At 48.9% G+C, this 17435-nt stretch overlaps 2 protein-coding genes across 2 annotated transcripts in view; both read left to right on the top strand.

Annotated features, from left to right (window-relative positions):
- Positions 1-4242: 4242 nt before the first annotated feature.
- Positions 4243-13744, top strand: SLC22A13 (solute carrier family 22 member 13). The gene is given in 10 exon segments (XM_043442138.1): positions 4243-4620; positions 9275-9375; positions 9620-9777; positions 10007-10172; positions 10327-10453; positions 10532-10625; positions 10833-11049; positions 11227-11334; positions 11920-12067; positions 12294-13744. Coding segments are annotated over 10 exon segments (1653 nt in total). The 3' UTR covers positions 12450-13744.
- SLC22A14 (solute carrier family 22 member 14) overlaps positions 10980-17435 on the top strand; it is a 28179-nt gene continuing 21723 nt past the window's right edge. Inside the window, exon 1 of the mRNA XM_043442330.1 lies at positions 10980-12124. The gene's annotated coding sequence lies outside the window, so the exon portion shown is untranslated. The remainder of the gene's footprint in view (positions 12125-17435) is intronic.

Here is a 17435-nt window from a genome sequence, read left to right as displayed (position 1 = left end):
TTAGCAAGATCAGGGCTTGTCCGGAAGCCAGGCTCCTCAGCTCTGCCTACTTGTAGTAGCAGTGCTCAGGGCCACAGTCCATGGATTCCTCCTGTGGATCAGCTCACCTACCCTGCACATTTTGTGATTTGTTTTTTTGAAGTAGACTTTTATCTTTCAGGGTAGTTTAATGTCACAGAAAAATTGAGCAGAAAGTATCCAGAGTTTCCATATGCCCCCTGGCCCCAGGCAGGCACAGCCTCTCCCACCGTCAACATCCTGCCCCAGAGTGGTACATGTGTTGAATTGATAAACTTACATTCATTCTTCATTATCACCCAGAGTCGATAGTATACCTTCGAGTTCACTTGCTGTTGTATATTTTATGGGTTTGGACAAATGGATAATGATATGTACCCATCATTATGATCTCACAGAGAATAGTCTCACTGTCCTAAAAGTATGCAGGCTTTTCAGAACAGGCTTTTTTCACACAGTTATATGCACTTAAGGTCTCTCCATTCCTTTTTGTGGCTTGATGGCTAGTATTCCATGTCTGGATATGCCACGGTTTATTAATCCATTCACTTGCTATGTGCAAGTTTTGACAGTTATGAATAAAACTGCTCTAAGCACCTTTGTGCATGTTTTTGTTAATATTTGGGTATGAGTCCAGCTCGGTTGAGTAAATACCAAGGAGCCCCCTGGCAGATTCTGTGGTAAAAGTAGTCTTTTTTTAGGAGACCACCTACCATCCAAAGTGGCTATGCCAAGTTGCATTCCCACCAGGGAATGAGAGTCCCTTCTGATGCATGTGTTCACGGGCACTTGGCGTTGTCACGGTTTTAGATTTGGCCCCTGATGACAGTGTGTGAGAATCTTTTCATATGCCCCTTTGCCATCTGTGTATATTCTTCGATGAGGTGTCTGTTAGGTCCTTTGCCCACATTTTTTTAAGATTTTTTTTCTTTTAATGAGGATCATTTTTTTGACGTCTTTATTGAATTTGTTACAATACAGCTTCTGTTCTATGTTTTGGATTTTTTTTGGCCTCAAGGCATGTGAGATCTTACCTTCCCGACCAGGGAGCAAACCCACACCCCCTGCATTGGAAGGCAAAGGCTTAACCACTAGACCACCAGGAGAGTCCCTAAAGTACTTTTAAATAAAGGTATGTATATTTTTTTTAGAATACCATTGCACACTTACGAGACTATAGTATAAATACAGCTTTCATACTAGAAAACAGACTCACTTTATTGTCTCTAGTTATCCCAGCACCATTTGCTGAAAAGACCATCTTTACTCCATTGTATTGCCATTGTTCTTTTGTCAAAGATCAGTTGGATTGGTTTTTTCTGGGCTCTCTGTTCTGCTGATCTGTGTGTGTGATCTTTTTGCCTTGCCACACAGTGAAGTCAGGTATTCTCAGTCCTGCACCTCTCTTCTCAAAGACTGTGTTGACTGTCCCTGGGCCTCCAAGCAGTCTGTCAATTACAGTCAGATTTTCTCACTGTGGTACTGATTGCTGTGGAAGTCTGAGTTTGTGGATTTCTGCTCCAAGAAGTTATAATTCTCTGTATTGAACTTTCTGGCTCCAATTTGAGGGAGAGCAGTTTGCCCTGTGACCTGATGGATCTAAGAAGAATTGTTGATTTTTCAGTTTGTCCAGCTTTCTACCTGCTAGAACGAAGAGACAGCTGCTAAGCTGTTTACATCCTGGACAAGAAACCAGAACTCCTACCACATGTTTTTATTTACTAGAGTCATTCTTAGCAGTTCCCTGGTGGTCCAGTAGCTAAAACTCCGAGCTCCTAGTGCAAGGGGCCCGGGTTCAATCCCTGGTCAGGGACCTAGATCCCACATGCTGCAACCAAAGCTCCTGTGTGCTGCAAGTAAGAATGGTGCAGCCAAATAAATAAATATTCAGAGTCATTCTCAAATTTGGAAGAGATTTGAGACACCCTCCAGTGCATCCCTATAGGTGATGTCTGGGGAGTACTTTCCCCTCCCTGCACCATACGTACAAACACCACCCTCTACCCTACGGGCAGATGGTTGCCAGTGACTGTGTATCCATTCAAGTTACACTACTCCAGTGATCAGAACACTCTTCTCTTTGGTCTTAGCAGTGCCACTGACTAAAGACAGGTGCAAGGAGAGGAAGAGGAGAGAGACAGGCTGCAGGTTCTCCCTTAAGGGCTGGAAGCAGTCCTGCCCTACCCCACAGCCTCCCAGAAGACAGTGAGGGTGGCCAGACTGCTGGAGACGCCAGAGAGCAGCACACACGCTACCTGGGAGCTCATCCTCCCAGGTCAGCGAGACCACAGTGTTCCTGGGAGGACTGCCCCGCTGTGGGCTTTGAAGCATCATGGGGAGCCTTTGGCAGAGTGCTTGGGGTGGGAGAGGGGCAGGGTTAAGAGAACAAATAATTTAATCAAAACTTAGAACTGGGGAAACTGGGAGTGCAGTGAAACCAATGGAGTTTGGGCACCTGTAGTTACAACTGTGGAAGGTCTTTGGTTGAGTTTCACTGTTCTGTCAGAGTCTCCTCATCATTTATCTGTCTCTGTTTTAGAATCCTACACCAGGAAATGGAATAATCCTTAGAGACCATCTAGTTCGAACTTTCCTTTTACACAGATGCAGAAATTGAGGCCAGAGGGCTAGAAGGGGCAGACAGCGGATCACAGTGAATCACTGGTGGAGCCCAAACGCCTACCTCCTGACTCCAGTCCCTTTGGAGCCTTAGAGCTGAAAGGACCACAGAATCCTTTCCCTGATCAGAAAGAAGATGACGACTGAGCACAGGCTGCTCCTGTCTCCACCTCAGTTCCCTACAAAGGCTGAGCCCCCGAAGTGAGTAGTGGCAGCTGGTAGCAATTCATTCAAGGCTGTGCTGAGGACAAGAACTTGCAAGGGAGCTGGGTGAGGGAGCAGAGGTGGGGCTGGCAACAGTGGGGAGCCGGGCGGGGAGTTGAGAGTGGAGGAGAGGGCAGAGAGACGTGTCCTCTTGTGCAGGGTTGTGGACTCTTGCGTCTGCCCTCCAGCGTCTGCCCTGCCTGGACCCTGCCTTCATACTGACTGAATCACAGGCCGCGGGTACAGGCCCATGATAGCCAGGGCTGCTCTGCACAACCTTACTGCCTCACATTCTCTTCACCCCTGCACCTCTGCTCATCTCTTTTCTTAAAATAATTTAAAATCAAAACACAAAAGACTTTCTGAGGGCTACACAAACAAATAGGTGAGTGTGAGTGTGATACCCAAGCATGTATTTTCCCGTAATGGTCTATTTTGCCCCATCATTCTGATCCTCCCATAATTGGATGCCTTCCAAGCCCTGGGTCTACCTGCAGTAAGACCCCCAGGGTAGAAAGAAGGGGGCATTCATCTGTGGGAGGTTCCTGTTAAGAATCCTGACCTGCCACCTCCCATGCTGTGCCCCCTCCTAACCTTGACTCCAGCAAGGTTATAGGAATGACCCCCAGATGGGGGCTCCCCCAGCTGGGGTGGGGCTTTGCCCTCTGTCCTTCGGTGCTCACCGAGATTACCCGGGGAGGTTGGGTCTACTCTGGGGCCGCTTGCATTTGCTTTTTATTGTGGGAGTGTGTTAATAGTTTCTTCCTTGATTAGATAGAGATGAGGGTGCACGTGTTAGCTGTGCTGCTGAAGGGAAAGGCGTGTATGCCCTTGGTGGGTCTGCTGGCCTTAATACTACTCTTGGGTTGACTACTACTCTTGCGTACCACCACTGCAGGAGACAGTAAGGTCAGGGTCATGAGACCAGGTTGGTTGGACTCTTGGCCAAGTTAACATGCAGTCTGGGTCCTTGCTTGCTCTACTGACATATCCCCCTCTGTCAAGTATAGCAGCAACTGCCTTGTAGCGTTGAAATTACTCTCAGAATTTGGGTTCTTTCATAATGGGAGGGGTTTGCACTGGTGTGAATTGTAGCGGATGTTGCAGCTAGGAGGAGGGTGGTCCTTGTACACCATAATATCTGACTAGAGCTCACTGCTTTGTACTAGACCTGAGAAGTTCCTTGTCACACAGTCCGGAAAACATCCTCAGATCCTCCAAGTCAGAGTGGACTGTTTTTTTCATCCTATTCTGTCATTCCTGGACCTGAGCTCAGGAGCAGAGGTGTGACAGGTGGAGCCACACAAGGCTGGATTAAACATTAGCGCAGCCGCCACCTTACCCCAAGCGAGCTGCAAAGCTAGCTGGTAGCCCCAGCTAAGGAGCTGCTGACCAGTGACCATGGCACCCTTTGCCCAGGTCTTGGCTGAACTGGGCAGCTTTGGTCACTTCCAGGTACAGCTGCTGATACTGCTGAGTGTGCCCAGCTTCCTGACTGCCTTCTACATGTTCACCCAGGTCTTCATGGTCCTGGACAAGGCCCACTATTGTTCAGTGACCTGGGTCAGGAATCAGACTCTGAATCTGAGCGCGGCTGAGCAGCTGGCCCTGAGCTTGCCCCTGGATGCTGCAGGCAGTCCCGAGCCCTGCCTCATGTTCCAGTTGCCCCCTGATGGTGCCAGCCTGGAGGACATCCTCAGCCACAGCTTCAATGAGACACAGCTTTGCGAGGTGGGCTGGGTCTATCCCAAAGGCAGGCCCTTGTCCGTAGAGAATGAGGTAAGGCCGCACATCAGTCTGACTTTCTAAGTGTTTTGAGTCAGTCAGCTGCTCTGCCCGCCAGCCTGCCCTCCGGCTCTGGTGTGACTGCCTCAGAAGCTGCCCCTTCGCCCCAGGCCTGAATGACCATTGTCACGCCTGTTTTGCTTTCTGTCCTCTGCCTGTCGGCCCATCTACCTCTCCATCCATTCCCTTTGTCTGGGGTATTTGTCCATCTGTCCATTCATCTCTCTGTTTTTATCTGTCCCTTTGCCTGTCTGCCCCATGGCCTTCTTTCCTGTCTCTCCTGTCCAACTGTTCTCATGCCTCTTTCCTAGGTTTGCATCTGCCTTCCCATTTGCCTTTGTCTTTCAGCCCATTCCCTGTGTGTCTGCCATTTACCCGTCTTCCTTGTTTAACTAATCTTGCAGTCCTACCCCTTCCCTGCCCACTCGTCTACCTTCCTGCTTGCTTGCTTTAGACTCCCTGCCTTCAGCCTTTCTTTCTAAATCTCTTCCTGCCTGCCTCTGAGATGCTGGAGGCCATGCAGAACTCTAGGACTTGTCCTGCACATATCTGAGCAATTGCTTGTGCTAACACTGTTCTCTTAGGAGGGGCCCCAGCAGATCAGTAGAAAGACTTTTCCACTCCAGCCATCTCAGAGCAAGAAGGCTTGCTTCACAGACAGTAGGTCGGAGCACAGAATAGGGAGATGACTTGGCAAAGGCAACACACATACTTCACAGTGAACCTGGGACTCTCATTCAGGGTACCCAGCAGCCTGAGGGTATGTCGTCCTGCCTTCTTCCTGATCTTCCCGCTCAGTCCACCCCACAGTGGGAGTAGGTCACCTTGACTCTGCTAGCCCCTGGATCTAGCCCAGCCTGGGCTTGTCTGATCCTCAGTGCCCTTCCTTCATCTCCCCAGTGTCTCACCGATGGTAGATCTGATCTTCTTCATCCTTAGACGCTGTGTCTACCTCTACAGGTGCTCATAAACTCTGTGCCCATCTAGCCAAGTGTCACCATCCTTATAACCCAGGCAGACTTCCAGAGTGCTCAGAGCCAACCCTAGCTCTTGTTCACAGCCTTTGCTGGACTGTTCATGGAATTATTATCCAACCAACAGCTCCTGAGTTCTCAGTATGTGAGGCACAGTCAGAACAGAGGCACCCTGTTCACCTCTGAGAAGACTTGGACTCCTAGTAGAGGGACAAAGCCTCAATGAACTCTGAGGCTAGAATTTGCTTCTTCCTGGGGAGAGAATGGGCAGGCAGCTCCCTGAAGGAGTTGGTGTGTGAGCTGGGTGCCCAGGGACCAGAAGAAGGTTAACAGGGAAAAGGAGAAAGCCTTCGTAGACAGAGAATAGAAGAAGAAAGGCCTGGTAACAGGAAGATGGTGATGTGTCAGGAACTTGGGTTTGCCTGGACTACGGGTGGGCAGGTTTTATGGGGAAAGGGATGTTCTCAAGGACTAAGGGCCTCTCTCTCCTCAGTCACCAACTTAGTTAGTCTTTGCTACCCCTGGTGTTGGACCTTGGCCCTCTGGCCCTTCCCTGACATGCTTCCACGGACCCACCCTCCCAAGGATTGCAGCTCCCAAGTGAATGTACGCTTTTGGTACTTTGTGGCCCGAACTACATGACAACCCCAAACTCGGTTCCAGAGTGGAGCTACCTTGTGTGAGGTGTCCATCTTGGCTTCCAGTCTACAAGCAGGGCTAGAAGCTACACTACAAGCTACGCTGAATCTGGGGACTTCTCTGAGCTGATATCCCAAGTTTCATTTATAACCGGCAGCTTCACACGCAAAGTGAAATACAGATAATCCAGATTTGAGAAGGAAAAAAAAAATACATTTCCTTATGAATTGTGTGCTCATGAATGACAGAGTACATTTCTCCTTCTCAGCCTACCTGTCCAACGTTTCCTGGGTGCCCATCCTTGGTAAAAAAAAATGACTCCCAGCCCTGTCCACACAAACCTCTGAACACGGAGGTCACTGGACCGTCAATGAATAGCAAAAACAGTGTGGTCTGTCCTGGAGCCACAGAAGGAAGGCGCACGAAGCAGAGAGAATAGCCGTTTCTAGGGTCTGGAGCATGAATGCGCCCGGCCTGTGTTAGCAGTGCTGACATACAAGGAGGACTGGGAAAAGACAAGAGCCAACTCTTAGAGTCTCAGATACCAGTGCCAAGGAGTTGGGACTTTCTTCCAGAGACCAGTGGGAGCCACTGATGGTTTGGAATAGTGGAAGTGAGACTTGATGGGTTGTGCTCCAAGAAATGGGGTGGGATTCTGCAGTCCACCGTGGCAGGCCCCAGACAGAACTGTCCACCGTCGGCATTAGGGCTGGGGAGGTTGACACCTGGTGTCCCAAGTTGGAGCCCTCTTCGTCTCTGTTCTATCTGCAACGTGACACCAGCACGTGGAGTTGGTCTTGGCACCTCTCCAAGCCTCTCTCTTCTGCGAAACAGAGGGAAAAATAAGCCTACATGGGAGTTAGAGAATTTGATAAGATAGGATTAATGAATGGTGTCCACTGAGCAGAGAAGGCAGCCTTGGTGGAGCCCCATGGCTTGGCACTCGCGTCTTCAGAGCATGAAGGCCCCTTGTATCTGAGATGCCTATGTCACCAGCTGTGTGCTTCATGGGCCTCACGAAGCTGTGTTGGTACAGCCTCAGCTGAACTGACTTAGCACAGCCACTTTCCTACCTATGTTGTACGTGTTAATTGCTTTTATCCTACCAGGTGGTACTAAGGAATCTGTTTCATCTTCATTTGTACATGGGAAATCCAAGACACCAGAGGATCAGCTAACAAAGTCACACAGAATGAATGACTCAGCAGACCTTTATTCATAATTTTTTATTTTATACAATATCTAACTACAGAGGCAATCTGTGATGGCTAGAGAAAAAGCAAGCTGGATAGAACTGGGTGGAACCACAAGTTCCAAGCACCCGGTCCTACCACACGTCATTCTCAGAAGCAATCCATTCATCATTTGATGATCACTTAAAACTCTTACAAAATTAACAGTCGTCCTTCAAGACAGATGTAGGAGCAAAATATTATCTCCTGAATTGGTTAATTTTTGGCTAAAGATTAGGTAACTCATGGAGATTGGTTTCTCAGGTAACTGAAGGTATTGATTGGTTCCTTCTTTTCATTCAGTCACTCATCCTTTCACTCAGGAAACATTACCTTAGCTTTCCCTTAGTTTCACTCCCTGTCCAGGGCAGCAAAGATGTCTGAACTCACTGTCATCCAGCTGTCCAACTCTAGGACCTAGGACTAGCTGCTGAACCTATATATAGTAAGTCAAGGATTGTTGCTAGAATTACGTGAGATGATGCATGTGAAATGTTTGGCATAATACCCAATCCAGAGTAAGCACTCAGCAAGCATTAATATTGTGAAGCTGTCTCCGTGAGCTTTGAAGGAGAGCTCACCTTCCATCATCCCCCTGCACACACTCGTGTGTGGAGCTGAGAGGTGTGCAGGGGGCACAGAACTTCCTTGAGGGGCCCACAGACGGGGGTCAGTCACATGCCATTGTTGTATGTGCACGTTGCTGTGGACATGTGTACTTGGTTTGTATGGACACCCATACGTTCTTCACTTGGATTTCCAGTCTGTCTGTCAGGTTCTGAGAGTCTCCAGGTGGGCTGTCTGCCCTCCCATCGCCGTGTGTGTGTGTACAGGTTTCATGTTCCTACATCCTAATCTCTTTCCTCAAGGGATGTGTGAGGGCTCCCTAGGATTCTGATTGCCTGAGAATGATGGGAGTTTCAGGGGGATTTTGCAGTCAGTTTGGAAAAGTCTGAAAGGCCCAAGCAGGTCACAGGGGTGCCGTGGTTATAGGGAAGAGGCCCCATTTGTCAGGAAGAAGCAGTTAGTGACTGTCAGGGGTTCATAAACCATGCATCCATAGTGGGTTGGTAATTTTATATGGTATCTCCAGGCCAAAAACAATACCCAGAAGTTTCATATAATAAATAATTTTATCCAAACAACTTAAGAAGAGGAACTTCCCTGGCGGTCCAGTGGTTAAGACTCTGTACTTCCAGTTTGATCCTTGGTTGAAGAACTAAGATGCCTCATGCCATGCAGTGGGGTAAAAAAAAAAAAAAGACCACCAACAGCAAAAATAAAACAGAAACAAAACAACTTAAGAATTTATGTACTAACAACTCAGTAGCTGTTTTTTTTTTTTAAGTATATATATATATATACACACACATATATATATATACAAATCAAAAGAAAACATTTAAATTTCATCCTCAAGTAAGTGCAGTTACTTCCTAATAGGATATATTGGGAACCACACATCTCAGTCCTTGAACCCTGTGAGTTTCACATGGTTCTTGCTTTTTCCACAGCACTTGCCAAAAACACAACCTCACACAGATCACTGAGAAGAATTGCGTGAACCATCTGGAGCTGGTAGTCTGATATGAAACAGATGTTGACTGTCACTATTTCCTCTTACACTTCTAAGTATCATGTCGTGCACTCACAGTTCACAAAGCTGCTGCCCTGGGGTACCTTGATATACAGTTTGGGACCCTGCCCCACTTCTGTCCTGAGAGGTTTGTCATGCGTGGGCTAGCTGATAAAAGGACTTACCTCAGCTACCCCTGAACTCACATCTGCCTGTGTCTACCTCATTTTAACATGGTCTGTGGTTGGAAGCATCTGAAGGAAACCTCCCAGTTGGTGTATGTGGCTGGGCTTCTCATTGGGGTGCCCATCTTCGGGCCCCTCTGTAACTGCTAAGAACCTTGACCAGCTCCCCCGACCCAGCATGCTCTTGGATCCTGGCCCAGGGTCTAATTCTCCCCAGGGCCCCGCTCACCAGTCTCCAGGTAAGGCCCTGTCCGCCTGCAATGGGACTCCCGGCTGGGGCCATGCACCCTCCCACAGACAGAGCACCCAGCAAAGGGCTTGGGGCTGGGTCTCCCTTCCTCTTTCCCCTCAGATAGATTCACTCCTCGGCCTGCCCCTTTGCAACCCCAGGATTGGCCACACGGCCACTCTCCTGGTGCAGCTGCTCCTCTTCGCCATGCTCGGCGTGAGCACAGCCTTTGTGCCCAGCTTTGAGCTCTACGTGGTCCTGTGCTTTTCTGTGGCCGCAGCTGTCGCTGGATATACCTTCAGCAACGTCACCCTACGTGAGTATCTGGGCCCTGAAGCCATCAGCTGCAGAGCAAGGCCATGGGGCCTGAGTGGCCACACTCCCACAGTGCCTGGGGGGCCCAGTCAGCTCCGTGCACCTAATGTGATGGCGCTGACACGCCCTGAACTGGACCAGGACCACAGCCCCTGACCTGGTGGCATCTCACAATGGCAGGGAGTGATAGGGTGGGGTCCGGCCCAGCCTCAGCCTCTGCCTGCTTCCAGTTACATAGTGGGTGGGGCCCTCGTGGAGGATCCAGGCTGTGGTCCTGGCACAGTGCGTCTTCTCCCTGGGGCAGATGACTCTTGCAGGACTTGCCTACAGCATCCGGAACTGAAGACTCTTCCAGATTGCTGGTACTGCACCTGTCTTTCTGCTCTTCTACTTCTGGTAAGGAGATATTTCCCAGGCAAACTACCTCTTGGCTGGTGGTGCATGCAGAGAGGTGTCTGGGAGAAGGAGCCTATGAGGTCTGTAGGGTGTGTGTATGCTAGGACATCAGGGAAGTTCAGGCCCCAAGGTCACAGCCATTCCTGACCCACAGGGCCCTGCCAGGATCTGCACGGTGGCTCCTTACCTGGGGGAGGGGAGAGGAGGCCAAACAACTGATCCAGAAAGTAGCCTTGGTCAACAGGCGCAAACTCTCTTCCGAGCTCCTGAGCCAGATACTTGCAGCACTGGGCCAGCCCTGCCTGATGGGACCACACAGACCAGCCTGCCTGGCCCCTCATTCTGCACATCCCTCCCAGCTGGCCCCAGAGAAGACCAGCCCCACAGGGAATGCCCTAGATCTGTTCCAACACCCCCAGCTCTGGAAGGAGACCCTGATTCTCTTCTATATCTGATGAGTGGACTCAGGGCCCACAGCCCTCCCTGAGGCCTAAACTAAAAGGCTGCCAGGTCTCTGTGGGTGGTGGCTGGCTGGGTACCACTGGGTCTTTTGCTGGCTGTGCTTCTGTCTCCTGTTGTGACTCCTGGCCAAGGCAGTCTCTCTTTCTGAGTGTGCTGGGGTCTCATCACCTGGCACTGAGAGGACTCTGGAACTCTTCAGGTTTGTGGACAGCCTGGTATTCTATGGCCTGGGCCTCAAGGTGGGGGACTTTGGCCTGAATATCTACCTGACACAGTTGATCTTTGGAGCAGTCGAGGTGCCTGCCTGTTACTGCAGCATCTTTATAATGGAATGGATGGGCCGCAGGTAGAGTCAGTCGGGGATTCTGGTTCTGGGTGGCCTCGTGTGTATCACCGTCATCTTCGTCCCAGCAGATACCAGGGCCTCTGCCCACACCCCCCGTGCTACCGAGACCCCTTGTTTCCTTTTCAGGAGTAAGGGCTTCTCTGGGGCTTGGGTGCACACGGGGTGAGGAGTTTGGGAGGGCAGGGACAGGGCCCAGGGGGCGGGTCTGGCCACTCTCCATGTGGCTGACGGGCAGCCTCCACCATGTCTGCCTGTGGTGCTCGTTGTGCTGGCTCTGGTGGGGAAGTTTGCCTTGGCGGCTGGATTTACCATCTTCTACGTGAACTCTGCTGAGCTCTTCCCCACTGTCATCAGGTAAGGGCGGCGGGTGCAACCCTGGCTCCTCTGTTCCTGAGACCCTCATTTTGACCATCCCTCCCCCACCCTCCCTGCTGTTTCCCACAGAACTTATAGAACTTACAGGACTGGCTCTGGGGCAGCAGGGCTGGATGGGGTCCAGAGCTGGCTGAGGTCAGGAGAGTACAGAGGGCAGTGGAGGGCAGATACACCAGGGGCCATAGCCTGGCCTTGTCAGGACTAAATACAGTGTGAGTCCAGGTTTGATGAATGGCTCAGAAGGAAGTCTCCAGTGGGAATCGGGGGTGGTCAGGAGGTGCCGCCTTTGATCGGAGACTGGATAGGTGGGCAGGAGTGCAGCCGGCAAACAGAAAGGCCTGGGGGTGGGAGAAGCAGGCCACATAGTAGGACTAGGAGAAGTGCAGGTTGATGGGGCAGGAAGGCTGCGTGGACTTGAGGAAGCCTGGAGACCCTGCACATCTGGGGAGACCAGACGAGACATCAGGGCTTTCCAAGGACGTGAGCTGGGGTGGAACTGTGGGAGGAGCTGGGGTGGACCCAGGGGAGGCCGGGTCCACTCAGCTTCTGCTGCCCTTCCCACAGGCAGACGGGCGTGGGGCTGGTGAGCATCTTCTCAAGGATCAGGGGCATCCTCATGCCACTCATGATCCTGCTGGGCAAGTATCATGTGTCCCTGTTCGTGCTCATCTACGGCAGCCTCCCCATTGGGGCCAGCTTACTCTGCCCTGCTGCCAGACCCTGAAGGACACCGTCGACCACCTGGAGCAAGAATCCTGATCACAATAAGGTGCTTGCTCTCTCTGAAGCCCAGGACCTCATATCAGTGGCCCCTGTCCTAGAAGGCCAGGTCTCTACTTTACCACTTGTCCATTGTTGCAGAGGGAGCCCTCACGATTCCCATACTTTGGGGAGGAGGTGGCGAGGCATGGAATCAGTTTCTAGATAGCCAATGATGACCTTCTGCTTCCTCCAGCTCTCTGAAGGCAGTGCTCTCAGAAAAGGATTTGGAGGCCTCGGGAAGTATCTCCAGCCCAGGGGTAGCCTTTAGAGCAGCACTTAGCTCTGTGACTGTGTCTCCAAAGCTAGACTGGCAGCATCAGAGAGTTGCCTAAACACTTCCCTGTAAATGGCTGGACCTGTGAGCACCACCAGCCTTGCTAATGGAGGCAGTCTCCCATGAGCTGGCCCCAGAGCCAGCCACCCACTGCCTGGCCCAATCTCAGAAGCATCAGAGATGGGCCTCCCTCCTTTCAAAACCATGCTCATCCCCAAAGCCCCACCCCCAGTACCCTGCTCTGAATTAGAGTCTTGGGTTTGTCTTGGGTTTAACTTGTCCTCTGACACTCTTTGGGGATATGGCTCCTCAGATCCCCTCCATCTGGGATTCCCCCTGTCCTGAAAACATAGCCAAGCCCAGAACAGGACAGCCGAGTAGGGCCTCTCCCAGGCCTTGAAGTCATGGACCCATCCAGGCAGGTGGACAAAGGGAAGTTTGCAGTTCCTCCAGTGGCTGGACCAGGCCTGAATGGATAAGGTGGGACCCACAGGACATTTGATCTAGCTGAGAGGAGAATGATTGCGTCAGAATCAAAGCTTCAGGGTTGCCTTCTCTTCAGAGCTTCTCCTTCACCTGCCCTTCACTCAGGACCAGTGGTGAGGAGAGGCAGGACATGGTTCTGTCCCTCTCTAGGCCCCTCTTTCCTTTCATTCTCTGCAGCTCTGGCTCTTGCAGAGCCCAGGCAGGTTAAGGGAAGGGGGCAGAAGTCTTCTTACTTGGTCGCCACTAGTGTTGGTTCTTTTGGGACTTGCAGTGATTAATCATCAGTCAGTGGCCCTGGGAGGCTCCTAAAATTAGGCTTTCTTCAAGAATATTCAGGGGTTCTCAGTGATCACCCCAGGACCTCTGTGATACTCCTTAGAATGAACAGCATGCTGGCAAATGACTCCTTGGAACCCTACTTCATCTCCTGCCCCCTCCCTGTGGATCCCCACATAGTATCTCTTAGGCTGGCCTCCCTTACAAGACAGTCCAACTAGCACAACATAGCAGCACATTAGCCCAACTGTCCGCCTTCTTTCTGCTTACACCCCAAGAGCTGGTCACGGCTACAGAGCATCATACTTGTGACAATCTCTTCTCTGAATCCAGTCACCAGCACCTCCTGAGTCTTTAGCAGCACCTTGTATTCCTACCAGCTTTTCAAGTCAGCTTGTTTTCCAGTTCTCACTGGTGGCTATTTCTCAGGTCTACTCTGCTTGTCCCCCTTCCTCTTACCCGCTACCAGATAGCTTCTCAACCTCCTCTCAAAGAAAGAAAAAGCCATCCTATGACCACTCCTCAAATTTGCCACCAAGAAAACTAACCTACACTCCCTCCTCCCCTGGGTGGGGATCTGGGAGCAGCTGAGGGGAGGGTCTGTTCCTCCCCTGCCTTTCCTCTCCATTCTTTCTCCTTAGGCCTGGGGATTGGGGGTGAGCAAGTGGTGCCTGGAAGGATAGGAGGATTTCTCACAATGAGGGTGGAGCCATCATGGGGGAGGCCGGTGCTCTGGGTATTGGGCACAGTCTGCATGAAGGCATGGGGCTGGCTCGTGTGGCGATTTTCCCAGTCTGCCTTGCGCCTTCTGCCCCTAGAGCCTATGGCCAGGTGTGTACCAGTGGTAGAATGCTGCTCCCCCTCATCCTACCCAACCCTGGGACCTCCCCACCCCATTGTGACACTGCTCCCTGGACACCGTGGAACCCAAGGGTTCTGCTTCCGAGGGTCTGACTGGGCCTGGACTGTGGTCAAGTGGGCCCTGGCTTTGGCTTGTGGTCCTGTCTCTAGGGAGGAAGGGCCGGGAGGGCGTGGAGGGTTTCGATTATGATGGCATCCAGCAATTGTGGGGCTGCATTCTCAGTATAGATGTTGATAGGAGCCTGGACCCTGTTCGACTGTGGGAAGTCTGTGGAAGGAGCAGGCTGCCCTCCCAGGAAACGTGAGTTCTAAGATGTGTCATCTGGCCATTTCTTGCCCTCAGAAAGGGGGCTGCTCCTGGCTGTACCTCCCTATCCCAGGCCTCAGTTTCCTATTTTTATATTGGGAACCAGTTGCTGGGGCCTGTCCACCTGGTGGGAGACCTTTGGGAACAAGTGCTTCAGGTTCTTGCAGACTGTCAGGCCCCTCTTGGGCATTCAGGTGATGCTCGGGGGACACCGAAGGGCACTCTACCAGAGAAGCTGGCTCCAGGCCCCAAACCAAATCTTTGTGAGCAAAACAAAGGTTCTCTCCGTCCCTCCCTCCTTCACTCCCCTCTTTCCCTCTCTCCCTAGGAAGTCTCCTCTATTGCGTGACACCCTCTCCAGCCTTACACACGTACACACTCTGCTAGTTTTCTGTTGCTGTTGTGACAGATTACCACAAACTTACTGGCTTTCAACAACACAGATGTATTATAGTTTTGCAGGTCAGAAGGCCAAAATAGGCCTTACTTGGCTAAAATTAGGTGTCACAGGGCTGTATTCCTTTCTGGAGACTCTAGTAGGGAATGTAGTTCCTTGCCTCTTCCAGCCTCTTGAGACTGCCCACAATTCCTTGGCTAATGGTCCCTTGTATCTACAAATCCAGCAATGGCTGGTCAAATCTTGAGAGATATAACTGAAGTTTACTCATTTTCACTGCCGTATTGCATGCCATTAGAGAAATATATGACAGTTTATCCATTCCTCTCTTGATGGGGCTTTTGGGCTCTTCCCCCCCCCCCCTTATATTTGGAATGTATTGTCAAGAATGTTTTGATACTCTTCTTGGATCATGTGTACAAATGTTTACCCAGAGTATACAAGTGGGAATAGAATAACTGGGTCATAAGGTGTGAGGTTGGGGCTTCCCTGGTGGCTCTGCAGTAAAGAATCCGCCTGCCAATATCGGAGACGCAGGAGACACAGGTTTGATCCCTGGGTGGGAAAGATCCGCTGGAGGAGGAAATAGCAACCCATTCCAGTATTCTTGCTGGGAAATCCCATGGACAGGGGAACCTGAAGGGCTACAGTCCATGAGGTCGTAAAGAGTTGGACACAACACACACACACTCAAGGTGTGAGGATATTCAGCTCTACGAGACAATGCCAAATTGTTTTCCAAAATGGAACCATGAATACTCCTGCCTGAAATATAAGAAAGATGGATATTGGGTATTGTCAGACTTCTTAAATTTTCTCAAGCAAAGTGTAAATTATGGTCTTGATTTGCATTTCCCTTATTATTAAAGAGATTGAAGAGATTAAAGAGATATGAAGATTAAATCTTCATATGTTTGTTTAAATTTTCTCTTATTGAAAAGCCCATTCATGTCTTTTGGCCATTTTTCTATTGTCTTATTATTGATTTGTGGCCTCTTTACACATTCTTGATCCTTTTATCCCCCCCACTGATGCATGTTTGTTATATATTCTCCCAGTTGTGTGATTTTTTTTAACTTCACGATTTTCATTTTTGAGTAGTCAAATTTATAATTTAAAAGTTTTTAAAATTTATTGTATTTATTTATTTTTGGCTCTGCTGGGTTGTTATTACTACGTATGGACTTTCTGTGTTGTGGAGAATGGGGGCTACTCTCTAATTGCAGTGTGGGATTCTCACTGTGGTGGCCTCTCTTGTGGAGCACAGGCTCTAGGCACATGGACTTCAGTAGTTGCAGCCCAGGGGCTCATTAGTTGTGGCCCAAGGGCTATCAAGTATATTTGCTTGTTGTTGCCCTTCAGTCACTAAGTCGTGAGAAATTTAAGAAGCAATTCCATTTACCATTGCATCAAAGAGAATAAAATATCTAGGAATAAACCTATCTAAGGAGACAAAAGACCTGTACTCTGAAAACTATAAGATGCTGATGAAAAAAATTGAAGAAGACATAAACAGGTGGAAAGATATACCATGTTCATGGATTGGAAGAATCAGTATTGTCAAAATGAGTATACTACCCAAGGCAAGCTACAGATTCAATATAATCCCTATCAAATTACCAATGGCATTTTTCACAGAACTAGAACAAAAATATCTCAAAATTTGTATGGAGACACAAAAGACCCCACCAAATAGCCAAAGCAATCTTGAAAATGAAAAATGGAGCTAGAGGAATCAGGCTTCCTGACTTCAGGCTGTACTACCAAGCTACAGTCATCACAACAGTATGATATTGGCACAAAAATAGAAATATAAATCAATGGAACAGGATGGAAAACTCAGAAATAAATATATGTGTGTGTGTGTGTGTGTATGTATATAAAGGACTCTATCTAGCTAGTTCATAACTCCATTACCTACCTATTTATTTATTATGATTTTTCGTGAGAAATTTTTTATGTTCTGCTGTCTTAGCAGATTTCAATTATGCAATCTAGTGTTATCCACTATAGACACATTTTTTACATTATATCCTCAGACCTATTCATCTTATAGTAGAAAGTAATTATTCTTTTACCAACCTCTTTCTTTTCTCTCACTCCCAGAAATCACTTTCACTTTGTTTTCACTAGTCTGACTCTTTTTAAAAAAAAATTCTGCATATAAGTTGATAACCCTGTGGTATTTGTCCTTCTCTATCTGTTGACTAGTGTTAATGCCCCTGAGATCCATCCATGTTGTCACAAATGACAGGATTTCCCTTTTTCCTCGTGGCTAAGTAGTATTTCATTGTGTGAAATGAAATACACCATGTTATCTGTATCCATTCATCCATTGATGGACACAGTGTTTCCATATCTGGCTGTTTTGGTTCACTGTTTCCATTTCTGTCTTAACTTTATAATCTTTTTCCTTTATTTGGGTTTGCTCTTTTCTATTTTCTCTTATGATGAGAGTTCTTTAATTTTCAGTCTTTCTGATTTTCTATTAATGGTATAAAGTTTTATAATTTTCACTTATAAGCATTTGTGTTATTATCACTCAACTTTTTCATATTGTAAAATTTTTCATTATCTCTTCTTTGACTTCTGAGATATTCAAAGTTTTTATTAACTTAAAATATGTATTCATAAAATTTTAGAAAATATATGTATATTACATGTTCATGGATTAGAAGACTCTGTTAGATTAGAAGATATTGTTAAGATGTCAGTTC

This window comes from Cervus canadensis, chromosome 22 (assembly GCF_019320065.1).
Source record: "Cervus canadensis isolate Bull #8, Minnesota chromosome 22, ASM1932006v1, whole genome shotgun sequence".
In the NCBI taxonomy this organism is placed as follows: domain Eukaryota; kingdom Metazoa; phylum Chordata; class Mammalia; order Artiodactyla; family Cervidae; genus Cervus; species Cervus canadensis.
Note: the sequence above shows the minus strand (reverse complement) of the source record. Positions and strands in the feature narration are given on the sequence as shown.